The following is a 12,373-nucleotide window of genomic DNA, read 5'->3' as shown; positions in this document are numbered from 1 at the left end:
GACTTACCCCGATAGATCAGTGAAGCATATTCAGAGGCGTTACACAAGTACTTCAGCGGCTGTTTTCGTGAAAGTCGGCGACGTGACTTCACATAATGATGCCTGGTTTGAGGAGCAGGAGGCTGAACGGTGCTAAAGCTACAGCCCTATGTCAGATTACCCACCCGCCGCCGCTGCTACAGCTGCTCCTGAGCTGCTCTCCCGAGCTTCCTCCTGACACAAGGTCGCGGTTTTCTCCGTCACAGGCTGCTGATGCGTGGGGAATTCCTAGCAGTCACATTTTCCTGGGAAATAATTGGCTCAGTCGCAAAGTTTGGCATGTCTTGTCAGAGGCGAGTTTTACACCATGAGGCAAAAGTATCTTTTTGTTATCTCGGTTTTAATTTAATACAAAACAATGGTTCAATTCCTTGGTACAAGTTAAAGAAAACAAGCCTTTTTTTAAACCGTTACTCACGCGCACAGGTGCGAGTTTACTGGCAATTAACCCAACTCAGTGGAGTGCGCTAATAAAGTGAAGAACGAAACCGCTGTTGTTTAAGCGCTGTTCGGCTGGCTCGAGATAGGTTTTGGCAGACAGACAAGAGGTAACGGGCATCTTCCGGGAAATGTGGGTTACAGACGGTAATTCCTGAGGGGGCGGGGTCTATCATAGATTCTCTGGAAAACATCATGTCTGTATCCAATAATACAGCCAATGAGGAATTAATGTTGGCAGTGACAGGAACACATCGGTCCACTCAAAATTATCAGTTCCCATACCGGGAGTCGAACCCGGGCCGCCTGGGTGAAAACCAGGAATCCTAACCGCTAGACCATATGGGATCTGTATGAGATCCTATGAAGGCGCACATATCTATTATTTTTGTAATTTGGAGGTGTATTTCTTTTTTGCTCTTGTATATATTTGTTTACGATATACATTTATAATTATATTGTATGATAGGTTTTGCAGAAAGACGAGACGTAACGGGCATCTTCCAGGAAATGTGGATTACAGACGGTAATTCCTGAGCGGGCGGGGTCTATCATAGATTCCCTGGAAAACATCATGTCTGTATCCAATAATACAGCCAGTTGGTCCACTCAAAAATACTAGTTCCCATACCGGGAGTCGAACCCGGGCCGCCTGGGTGAAAACCAGGAATCCTAACCGCTAGACCATATGGGATCTGTATACCTGACGTGGCGCACAGTTATCTTATTCTTGTGACTCACACATACATATATTTTTTGCCTATGTATATATTTGTTTATGAAATACATTTATAATTATATTGTATGAGCTATATATTTTAAATGCCGAGACCAACATTGAAACCTTTATTTTTATTGCGTTCAAGCACTCTAGAGTCTGGGGCCTACGCACCATCTTGTGGTCTTGCAGTGGTACTGAAAAAATGAAATGAAACAGCGTAGCCGCCATATTGGATGGGTCTCTTCACTCTCCAACGCAGGGGTACCCAATCCTGGTCCTAGGGGGCCAGTATGCAGCAGGTTTTTTGGTTTCTCTGCACCAACACACTTGATTCGGAGATTGAATCACCTGTGCAGCAGCTCGTGAACCTGTTGATTGAAATCAGGTGCACTGAAGGAGAGTTAAAACTAAAACATGCTGGATACGGTGTCGGTACAGGATCTGCTCGGGTGCAGGATCTGCTCGGGGTCCTTCCACTAGCGATGACGTCAAAGTAGTTGATTGGCTGAACATGAAGCTTACGGAAGTTACGTTTTCACGTTATGATTTTGATTGGTTAGAACAAATTTGCGGTCGTAGTCTTAGCGGCTGTAGTCCTGTAGTCCAAAAATCAACACTTTTTGGAGGAAATATGTTTGAATTTCTAAAGGAAATATAAAATATAAGCAAATATAAACAGTGACCCTCAAAAGCTCTTGATGTTGATGAAATAGGGCAAAATAAAATATAAGAACTTTACTGAAGGACACCAAGCAATATTTTGAATCAAATGATGTATTTAGATAACAACTAAGGAAATATACAGGCGAACTCCACATTAATACAAACAGATATGGCTGACATATAAGAACTGTTCTATTTTTTGTCAGTCCGATGTTGGTTTTATGCAGTTTCACATTCTATACAAAACAAAGATAATATGGTGTTTTATTAACAAATTACAATTATAAAGAAAACATTTAGGTGTTAACAAAGAAGAATTTATTAACAAAACTGCAGATGTCTTTCCAAAACGTGTGTGTGAAAGCCGAGTAGATTTGCAGTAATGTGACGTCAAGGACCCCGAGCCGATCCTGCACCCGAGCAGATCCTGTACCGACACCGGCCCTCCAAGACCAGGATTGGGCACCTCTGCTCCAAAGGCAACGCAGAGAGAGCAACTATGCCCATTTTGTGCAGTCTACTGTTACAACAACTGGTGTACTATTGAAAAAAGATAATGTGACATTACTAGTGACTTTTCTAGCCTACCTGAAATGATTTTAGATTTAAAATTATTATTATTTTGTTCATTTTTTTATTTAATATTATTTTATATGGTAGTGACCAAAGCCTCTGGTTGTAGAGCGCACCAGACTTAAGACCAAAGGTGACAGATCATTTGCTGCTGTGTCCCCCAGACTCTGGAGCTCTCTCCCCCTGAGCCTGAGATCAGTGGACTCAGTGGTCTCCTTCAAAAAGCAGCTGAAAACTCCCCTGTTCACGCTGGCTTTTGCGTGACCTTCATCACCACCCTCTCCTTATTCTGTTTTTTCTACCTATTCCACTTTTCCCTAGATCCACTAATTTCCCTCTTTCCTATTCATATTCATATCTCATTTTCCTTACACTTTCTAAACACTGTTTTAATTTCTTTCTTTATTTAATTATCATGCCATAACTTATGTCTGATTTTGTGAAAAAGCTTGATAAAATGTGTTTTTTAGCTGGGTAAGTCCACTCCTTGGTAGAAATGAATGCACCGGGGGCGCACGGAGACCCATCTAAAATGGCGGCTGGCCACTGCGACAAGCTCCAATAGGCAGCGCCAGTCTGTAGGAGAAGGAAGGATACACTATTGGTCTACAGGGTGTCTACGTTTGTCTGTGGCTGAAACCAGAGAATACTTAGTGCTTAAAAAGTTGCTGCACGTAAATCCTCGTGGATTAGATAATACATTGACATGTGTAAAATACATGAAAACGAGAACATCAAAGCAATACAACCAAAATAGCAAATAACTTAACAAATAACCAAATGTGGGTGCAAACATATGACGCAATTTAGGGATGGTGTCCTTCAAATAACATTAGCAATACCAAAAATAATCCAGCAATGTTCATAATAATTTAGAATTCGTTATTCGGGTAACGTTGACATCTAACTTTTGTTGATTTATTTATGTTGCATAATTGTGAATTTGGGGGTTTACGGTTCAGAAATGCATACGTTCTCGAGAACTTTCACCCTTTTTCCAGTGTAAATGGTATCGCCCGTAGGCTCAGAGGCAGCCAAGTATTTGTCAAACTAGTAGCTACTAGCTAACGTTGGCTGGCCAGCTAGTATTAGGGAAAATACCACATTTACATTTTTTTTTTATTTCAGCAAGAGCCGCTGAAGTGTTTGTTGGATAGTTCGCTTTCGGTGTTAAGAGGATGTCAACTCCGGCAAGACGACGTTTAATGAGAGACTTTAAACGGTAAGTTTATTGAAAAACAACTGATAACTAGCTATTGCTAATGTTAGCATGCCGAAGCTAGTTTGCTAGCCTTATTTTAGTCTTTAAAAAAGCACATAGTATCACAAATAGTTTGTAGAATTAATGAGTACAGTTGTATTGGGCCTAATAGTAATCGTTATTTGGTTTTAGCGAGTATAAGAACAAATGATCTTTACAAAAACAATTTCATTATGCTCAACTACCACCGGCAAAGGCAAAGCAGTCGGAAGTTGCAGCGTCTTGATTGAGTAATTCACGATTCCTGATCGCCGTAGAAGTTTGAAAGAATTGCTGTTTAATCTCATGTCAGCATGATGATCTGTGTGAATCCTGAAGATATTTGTGGGTTTACAGATGTAGTTTAAGTGAGTGGCCAAATAGCCCTTTAGGTTTGGATAGACTGTCGACCGTGGTCTAGACAGCTTCCTAGGCCAAGATAGATTAACACCTAAGATTTGGGATCAACAACCATCTGCCATGGATTCACTGAACACCAGATTACCACCTAAGATTTGGGATCAACAACCATCTGCCATGGATTCACTGAACACCTGCACACACAAATATTCACCCGTGGCACATGGTGTTTGCTACATATGTTCCACTCAAACAATACCGAAGGCCAGAGATCTGGCCTAAACCTGCCTTCATATTGTTTTGACTATTAAATAGCTCGTTTTAAATATTAATTAATCCATCAGTGTCCTCTGCTACAGACCCAGCAGAAAATGGCATTGTTTAACGTAACTATAGGGCTAAAAACCTCTTTCTCAACATTTTTCAACTTTTACTGCAACATTTTCAATAATTTAAAATGGAAAGACTTTCTACCTGGGATGGGCATTGGTTAATGGGCTTACATTTGACGGTGCATCAGAAGGTGTGACTTATGAATATTTGCAATTAATTATACAATGGACTCCCAATACATAGTTGTGACAACTTTGTCTTGTGTGCATTATGGTTTGAGTGAAACCTGTATGTTTCTCTAATTTGTTTGTGTTCTTTTTGTATTCATCAGGCTGCAAGAAGATCCTCCAGCTGGAGTTAGTGGTGCTCCATCAGAAAACAATATCATGGTGTGGAACGCCGTAATTTTTGGGTACGTTTGTCAACTAAAATATCATAGATCTAGTAACTGTTCAGACTGGTAAAATTCCACTAAGGTCAAATTATTTGACCATCGACCCTTCGCCAATAATATTTTTATGAACAGTTCTTTTTTCCAAGAAATAATCTCACAGATGGGACATTACAAACCTCTGCATCTTTTTTGCAACATCTGTTTTATGTACATATAGATATTACACAAAAGCTAGATTTCTCGTGATTCCAGTGATGTATTGGAATCATGGGAAAAAGTCCAAAAATATAAATGTTTATTCACCCGTGACTGAAAGAGTACGAAGATACACAGCAAATTTTTTTTTTTTCGTGGACGGCAATGACGGGAAACATGGGTTTAGAGGTGCCAATCGCATTAAAGGCTGAATATGGAACCTGGACACTCTGGTGACACCTAGCGTTTAGAGGTGGTAGCTGCAACAACAGAAAACATTTCCAGCCGTCTTGGTGTTGGTTCGTTGCTTACGTGTTAGGTGAGCAGCCAGCACCATGTCCAGTGACAGATCGTATAGGATAAGGACTAATTTCTATTACTAAGTTTATTTACGGTGCCCTCTAGTGGCTGGTAGATGTAACCATAAACCCAGTGTCATGCAGGGCAAAATCAAAATTTGATTTTTTTTTAAATATAGCTTTTAAAGGAAAAAATGTACATTAATTGTGCACACCTCTAAACGCCCTGTGTTTTTATTTTTTAATATAGCTTTTTATTTGAATGTTCCATATTCCACCTTTAACAGATGGAAGAGAATGCTGGGGCAAAATCATCAGCATTTACGTTTATGTTTATGTATATAGCAGACGCTTTTGTCCAAAGTGACTTAAGCCTGATTCATGCTTCTCCGTCTGCGTCAGCGCGGAGACACGCAACGTCCTTGTGGGCCTGCTGGAGAGCTCCGCAAGGACGGACGGAGTCGAGCTCTCTTTTCTAAACATCCGTCAGTCGAGACGGACAACGCAAGCTTGTGATTGGTCAGGACGCCGCTGTCGTCTACACCGCCGCCATTGCGCCCTCAAAAACATAAAGAGAGCCGAGGATAACGAGGCAGACACGGAGAAGCTTGAAGAATACCTCGCGAGAAAACTCTAAAAACATGAACGTTTAATTCCCTCGTGACTGGAGGAGTGAAAAGATACGCAGCAAGCGTTTTATTTGTGGACGGAAATGACAGGAAACGTGGGTTTAGAGGTGGCGAGCGCATGAAGAAGTGGAGGAGAACGAGAGATAAATTTGTCTGTGTTAAAAAGTCTCTTATATAAAAAAAACACAATATAAACACACTATCTTGGACCGGATACATGACAGGATACCACAGAACAGCGCTACGCCCTCTGTTGTCCTGGTGGGGAATTGCTTTGCAACGCTCCCCAGGAGACGGAGAAGTATGAGAGCAAAACGCTTCCGTCAATCCGTGCGTGTCTCTCCCTTGCGGAGCTGACGGAGAAGCATGAATCAGGCTTTACAAGTGATTGGGTCAGCAGAAAATCCATCCTCAAATGGCCCCCAGGCCATAGTTTGGACATACCTGGCCTTGAGATGGTCTACCTCCTGTCAGACACAGAGGACAATAGATGTAGACGAAATCAACGCTAAACCATCACTCTAGGTTTTTTTTTCTCGTGTGCCTGGTATTCAAAGAACCCAAAATGCACTTTTTTTTTTTTACAAAATAATTTCAGAGTCAGGCGTATCAACATGTCTTACAAGTTTGCTGTCTTTTTTTCTGTTTTAGACCAGAGGGTACACCTTTTGAAGATGGTATGTCCGTTTTCATATTTTATCTTTGTGAACCAATATATTTTAATGCCTGTAAAGATGTCAGTAGAAGAGGGCAATGAAGTTCAGACGTGTTTGTCACTTTTTCCAGATGGTTCTTGCATTTCACTTCACACATTTTTTTTACTTTCAGGAACCTTCAAACTTACCATAGAATTCACAGAAGAATATCCAAATAAACCACCAACAGTGCGATTTGCCTCCAAAATGTTTCATCCTAATGGTATGCAGTAACAATCTGATCCTATTGTTTATTTTTACTGCTGGAACATTTGAGACTTAATGATCAAAATGGTTTTGTTTGTTTTTTGCAGTGTATGCAGATGGTAGCATATGCTTAGATATACTTCAGAATCGTTGGAGTCCAACTTATGATGTGTCTTCAATCCTAACTTCAATACAGGTATTAAAATCCCCTTTTGTATTAATAAATGTGTTTTTACGCTGTTCGTTTAAACTTTGAGTTTGTAAACAAGTAGATGTGTTTACATCTATTTTTACACATTTAATGACGGACAAGCTCAACGTGACAGCTGTCATAAAACCTTATATGAAACCTAACCCACTGATGTTCTCTGGATATTTAAAGTCTTTACTGGATGAGCCAAACCCAAACAGTCCAGCCAACAGCCAAGCAGCCCAGCTCTACCAGGAAAACAAACGGGAGTACGAGAAGAGGGTTTCTGCTATTGTTGAACAGAGTTGGCGTGACTGTTGACCTTTGTTTCTGTTAAGAGTATGAACAAGTGTCCAGCCCTGAATCAAGAAAACAACACACCATAAACCCCTTCAGTATGTCTTCTACTGTTTGTATGCTGTAGTGCTGTGGCATTCACTCCTGCTGAATGCTGTGTGACAAGAGCAGTGGTTTGTCAGAAGCTCATGTACCTTGTTATATCTGGGTTACTTGCTATGTGCACTAAATCTTTACTTAGTGTGATGGGCTGCACCTTTTACCTGTTTAACTCAAGTATACTGGTTGGTGGTCAACTGTGTGGTTTGCTGTGTAGATGCTGCCAGTTTATATATATAAAAACCTAAGCTATGGGGTTTTCTTTATTTCAGTGGACTTCACCCCCAAACATTCAACAGATGCCTTTTGGGGGTGTATGTTTTCCACTCTGCTTCTCTTGCCTTTTGAATAAAAAACATTAAACTTGTCAACACAAACAATATTTAGCATCCAGACTAGACACCTAACTTGATTTCAGTGTAACAAATGCTAACATTTAACCCATTTAGACATGCAGCAAGATTATCTAAATATTTTTAATGGTGGAATTGTTTTAATGGGTTAACTGTGAAAACATTTCTATTTTACTATCTTATAACAGTGTCTTTCAGATTTTAAAACCTTGCACTGGTAACCCATGTAACGAACTGTACATTCTCTTGTAAATAAAGTAAATATACATCATTTTTCTTGTGTTCTTTTAATATCTGACACAATATGAAACCAGTCTTATCAATTTTATTTAATAAGTATGTACAACTGTGAAAACAAGCAGACAGGCTAACTGTACTCACAAACAGTCCACATTTAACAAAGACCACAATTTTGAGATTTTTTGACCACTGACGCAGCTTCTGTGGGACTATGCCGTAAAAACTAATACTGCGATTACAGATATCACTACAGTGAGACTGGAACGCTTAGCTACAGTTGGATGTTAATACCACTCCAATCCTTGTTTTTAATGAGTCAGTTGTCATAATTTTTCCAAAACAAGCAAAAAAGCTGCATATTCTGCCAGGTTTATAAATAAAACAATGATTTTACAAACAAAAGTTTCTCTATTGAAATGGAAAATCTTCACTGTCAGGAGATAATCCCACAAAGCAGACTACAAGCTCAGATGTACAAAGGCTGGAAACTAGGATTACGCACCCCGCTGAAGTAGAGGAGCTCACAGTTGAGGAATGCAAAAGTCCGTTATACCTGATCATTTCCAGCCTATTAAATGATCTGGATTACAGACAGCAGGTACACTTGGGATAGTTTTAAAAGTCCAACTTGATGGAAATTAGCCTATTTTCCATGCATTTTAATGAGAGGCCTGAGGTTTAACAAGCTCGTATCGTCCCACCTGTCCTTCCTGTAAAAGTTGACCTATCAGCTGGTCTTTGTGTACTTTGCGACTCACAACAAGAAACCGCTGCCATCCCTGTCCGTATGACTTGCTCCGTAGGCCGTACTTCTGGGACACCTGATGGATCTGTTTTCGCTCATCATTGGTCAGCTCATTGGAGAACCGAAGGTCGTCTGTTCGGTCTGAACTGGCATAATTTCGAATTATGTCCTCAATGTCGCGCTTGGTCAGCTGATTCCCATTTTTATCCGTGTCCATCCCCAAACCTTCTCTGGAGAACTGCTCTTTCACTCTGATTGGTTCTGCGATACCCTCCCCATCACGGCCCAGACCACCTCCTTTCCAGCCCATTTTACGGAGAAGCTGGTTTCCGATGTTGTCTTCCTTGATCTCTTGCTTTATGGCCTCCTCACCTGAGCGACCTTGAATCTGAGAACGGGAAATAGTGTCGTTGTGTCCTTCCTTTCGCAGGTTGGATTTCACCACAGCTTGTGTTTGTCTTAAAGTCGCTAAAGCCTCATTTGCAGCAATGTGCTTAACCATTTTCTTTGGCCCAATTCCTGCAGCAACATATTGTCCTTCGAGATACACTTCACACTTCCAGCGATGATCAGGTAGAACTGAGAATTTGTAATCAGCGGTGACTTTATTAAACTGAGCAGTATCGTTTATGATGCAGATTGCATTGTCGGAGTTCTCGAGGACTACAAGCTCACTCAGTTGCTTCTTGTTACCTTGCTGTCCTACATGTCCACCAATATGTGACTGGTTATTTCCTCTGGAGGACTGTGATTGTTGCTGTTGCTGCTGGTGTTCTCGTTGTGCTTGGTTCATTCGAAGTTTGTTCACTGCTGCTTCAGCTGCAGCGTGCTTTGAGCTCTTTTTAGTTCCTGACGCCTGTGCGACCAGCTCATCCTGCAGGAAAACACTACACAGCCACATATTGTTTGGTAACTGATCAAACTTGTAATCAATCTTCATGCGATTGAAAGCATTCGAGTTGTTCAGAATGCAGATGGCATCGTGAGCATTGTCCATGACCACAAATTCTGTCCAGTGTTTATGCCTGTCAGGCTCATACTGGTTCTTAGAGCTGGGTGCTGGTTTGTCTTCTGGATTTCGGAGGGCAGGTAGAAATGGTGGCGTTGGGCTGTGCATCTGGCACACAACCATGTCATTGACTATTAAACGTCTGTACTTCCGCTGCACGAGGCGAACCTCAACTGGTTTTAGGAACAGCTTGACAGCCTGCTCAGAAGCCCGGTCTCTTGCTCCATTTTTGCTGCCAGAATATCCAGTAGCAAGATACACACCCTGACATCTTAATTCACAGGCATAACCATCTGTCGGTACTTTTCTGTTCTTTGGTAGGTCCGCTGGAGGAATGTCTTTCAGGTTGACATAAATATACTCAGGGTTGGTTTTGCAGGCCTGGATGCTGCGGCTCAACATGAAATTATAGTTTGGTGAGTCACTCCCAGTCATTAACACGGGGTTCCGGAAAGCTATGGCCAGTGCATTAGCAACACTGGCAATAAGCCTCTGCTTTTCATCTAAAGTCAACTGAGAAACCAGATGAGGCTGTGAAGGGCCTGGCAGAGACACATTAGGACTGCTTCTACCCGGACTGTTGTACACTCTGCTAAAAGGCCCACTGGATGAGGGCCTGTCCTGATGACCGTAACCCAAACCCTGACGTCCCGAATCCCAACCTCCAGTTCTACTACCTCCTCCATGCCCATTGAATCTCTGGGGCTTAGAATAAGAGTCCAAGCTGTGAAAAGAGGCGTGGGCTTCGTACTTGGCTGTGTAGTCCTGCTGTGTTTTAGACATATAGTTTGAAGATGATCCATGACCTCCATAACCTAGTCCACTAGTGCTACCTGAGGAAATCTCTCCGTCTCTGTGAGAACCCCAAAAGTCAGAAGAGTGTGATGGCATTCGGTCAAAAGCAGGCCTAAGAGAAGAGAAGCCCTGTGCCCTGCTAGTGCTGCTGTAGAAAGATGAGGTGGTGTGTTGGGAATCCCAGTGTCTCACACCATGTGACTCACTCCTCCTGCGCTCCTTATTGTTTTCCTTCTCATCAGTACCAAATCCTCCACTGTTTCCACCACTGACAAAGTGCACAGGTTCAAACTGAGGTCTGGAGCCGAATTTTGTGACAGGCATTTTCCTCATGGGCTCGTCTCCTGCAGTAACAAGATTTTGCATTAGAAAACATGAATCTAGCAATAATCTGCTGTTTATATGCCAGAATAGGACAATCAGCTTGGTCAACATTTCCAAACGTTTATAGTAGCTGAAGATTTCGCACTACTACTGCGATGATTAGCAAACCAGCTTTTTTGCAGTCAAACACTAGTCTAACCCAGATATGTTGGGTTATAATAAATGTGTATAATGTGAGTAAGCATCAAAATGTAAACATCTCCAAACACATGCAGCAGCCCAACTCAGATCCCTCACCGCCATCAGAAGAAAGAGGTCTCTTTTTTGCTTCTGAACCATAACTTGGGTCAAAGGATGACATTTCGCCCGCGTCAGTCCTTTCTGCCATCACCAGCGCCGTCAAATCCGGGCCATGCCTGTTAATGAAAACGAATATGTATATAAATGTAATTGCTAAAAATATAATATCATCTGAGACAAATTTGCAAATATCTATGAGTTGTCATTAATACCGAGCAATGAATCTTAAAGATCAGTAGGATTTAGAATTAACACGAGGCTCAGCAGAGTGACGCAGTCGGTGACAAGCAAGCACGTTTATCAAGACAGTTGTTACATCTATAAACACAATGTCAAACTAGTTGTGTCTATTATTTTTATTACCTTAAGATGTAGCCTCTAGTCCAAGTTATGCTTCTGTAACAAGCTGGGGAAATCGCACAATTTCATTAATACAACGGTTCGAAATATCCGGCTAGCCTCTTTTAGCTAGCTAGCAACTCCGAAGCCTAAGGGTTTCTAACCGTTCCCAGGGTCATTGTGGTCTACAGGGAAACCAACTCGCTACGCTGTGTTTTCAAATGAGACTCCATAAAACCAGTAATATGTAGCACAAAGCTCTAGCAGATATACAGAAACATCAAGAAGAAGCATCCATTTTCTGGTCACAGCATAAAATCATGGCGTCGAAGACGTCAATTCTTCTACTTCTGTGGTTTAATGGCTGCTGGCAAACTGAAAATGTACAATACCGCCACCTACAATCCTTCATGTGTTACACACATTGGAAACATGAAATCTGCATCCTAGTTCGTAAACATTGAACTGTAAATGAAACGTTCTACGGATTCTGCTAATTTTAACTCAAGATTGAGATTACGTCTGCTGGGGTTGGAGGAACTATACAGATTATGGGTTGCCCCTCTGCCTCATTCTGTTCTCCCAAACTGGTAGTAGAGAATTATGTCTAATTTTGCCCCAAACAACCACCAACACGATTGAAAATAACTGGTTATTATAATAAAGAGCAGGTTTATAGATATGTAGAAATAGTATTTTTTAATTCAAAGACAATTGATAAAAACACAATTATTTATATGAATGAGGTATAGAATAATGAATGTCACCAGATTTCCATCCAGTGTTGTGTCTCACCAAGAGCTTGCATTGATTATGGTAGAGTCTGACTGCTGCACAAAGCCTTCTCCAGCACTTCCCAAATATTCTCAATGGAGTTAAGGACTGGACTCTGTGGT

The 12,373-nt window shown here is 41.3% G+C and overlaps 3 protein-coding genes and 2 non-coding genes across 6 annotated transcripts in view; 1 reads left to right on the top strand and 4 right to left on the bottom strand.

Annotated features, from left to right (window-relative positions):
- Nucleotides 1-585, bottom strand: part of elf1 (E74-like ETS transcription factor 1) — a 47,640-nt gene extending 47,055 nt beyond the window's left edge. The window contains exon 1 of one of the 2 annotated variants that reach the window (XM_054739165.2): nt 165-585. The gene's annotated coding sequence lies outside the window, so the exon portion shown is untranslated. The other variant, XM_015947662.3, reaches the window with a different exon arrangement.
- A 168-nt stretch (nt 586-753) lies between these two features.
- Nucleotides 754-825, bottom strand: trnae-uuc (transfer RNA glutamic acid (anticodon UUC)). Its single transcript has one exon. It is a non-coding gene; the product is annotated as a tRNA-Glu (tRNA).
- Nucleotides 826-1,099: 274 nt separating this feature from the next.
- Nucleotides 1,100-1,171, bottom strand: trnae-uuc (transfer RNA glutamic acid (anticodon UUC)). The gene has a single exon. It is a non-coding gene; the product is annotated as a tRNA-Glu (tRNA).
- Nucleotides 1,172-3,405: 2,234 nt separating this feature from the next.
- ube2a (ubiquitin-conjugating enzyme E2A (RAD6 homolog)) lies at nt 3,406-7,996 on the top strand. Its single transcript, XM_015947703.3, has 6 exons — nt 3,406-3,656; nt 4,699-4,779; nt 6,536-6,561; nt 6,713-6,802; nt 6,894-6,982; nt 7,169-7,996. The coding sequence occupies exons 1-6, from the start codon at nt 3,613-3,615 to the stop codon at nt 7,295-7,297; spliced, it is 459 nt and encodes a 152-aa protein (XP_015803189.1). The 5' UTR covers nt 3,406-3,612; the 3' UTR covers nt 7,298-7,996.
- Nucleotides 7,997-8,030: 34 nt separating this feature from the next.
- Nucleotides 8,031-11,711, bottom strand: nkrf (NFKB repressing factor). The gene is made up of 3 exons (XM_015947689.3): nt 11,502-11,711; nt 11,136-11,254; nt 8,031-10,858 (listed from the first exon to the last, which is right to left on the bottom strand). Exons 2-3 carry the CDS (start codon nt 11,224-11,226, stop codon nt 8,625-8,627), a joined length of 2,325 nt encoding a protein of 774 aa, XP_015803175.1. The 5' UTR covers nt 11,227-11,254; nt 11,502-11,711; the 3' UTR covers nt 8,031-8,624.
- Nucleotides 11,712-12,373: the final 662 nt, after the last annotated feature.

Source organism: Nothobranchius furzeri, chromosome 1 (genome assembly GCF_043380555.1).
Source record: "Nothobranchius furzeri strain GRZ-AD chromosome 1, NfurGRZ-RIMD1, whole genome shotgun sequence".
In the NCBI taxonomy this organism is placed as follows: Eukaryota; Metazoa; Chordata; class Actinopteri; order Cyprinodontiformes; family Nothobranchiidae; genus Nothobranchius; species Nothobranchius furzeri.
Note: the sequence above shows the minus strand (reverse complement) of the source record. Positions and strands in the feature narration are given on the sequence as shown.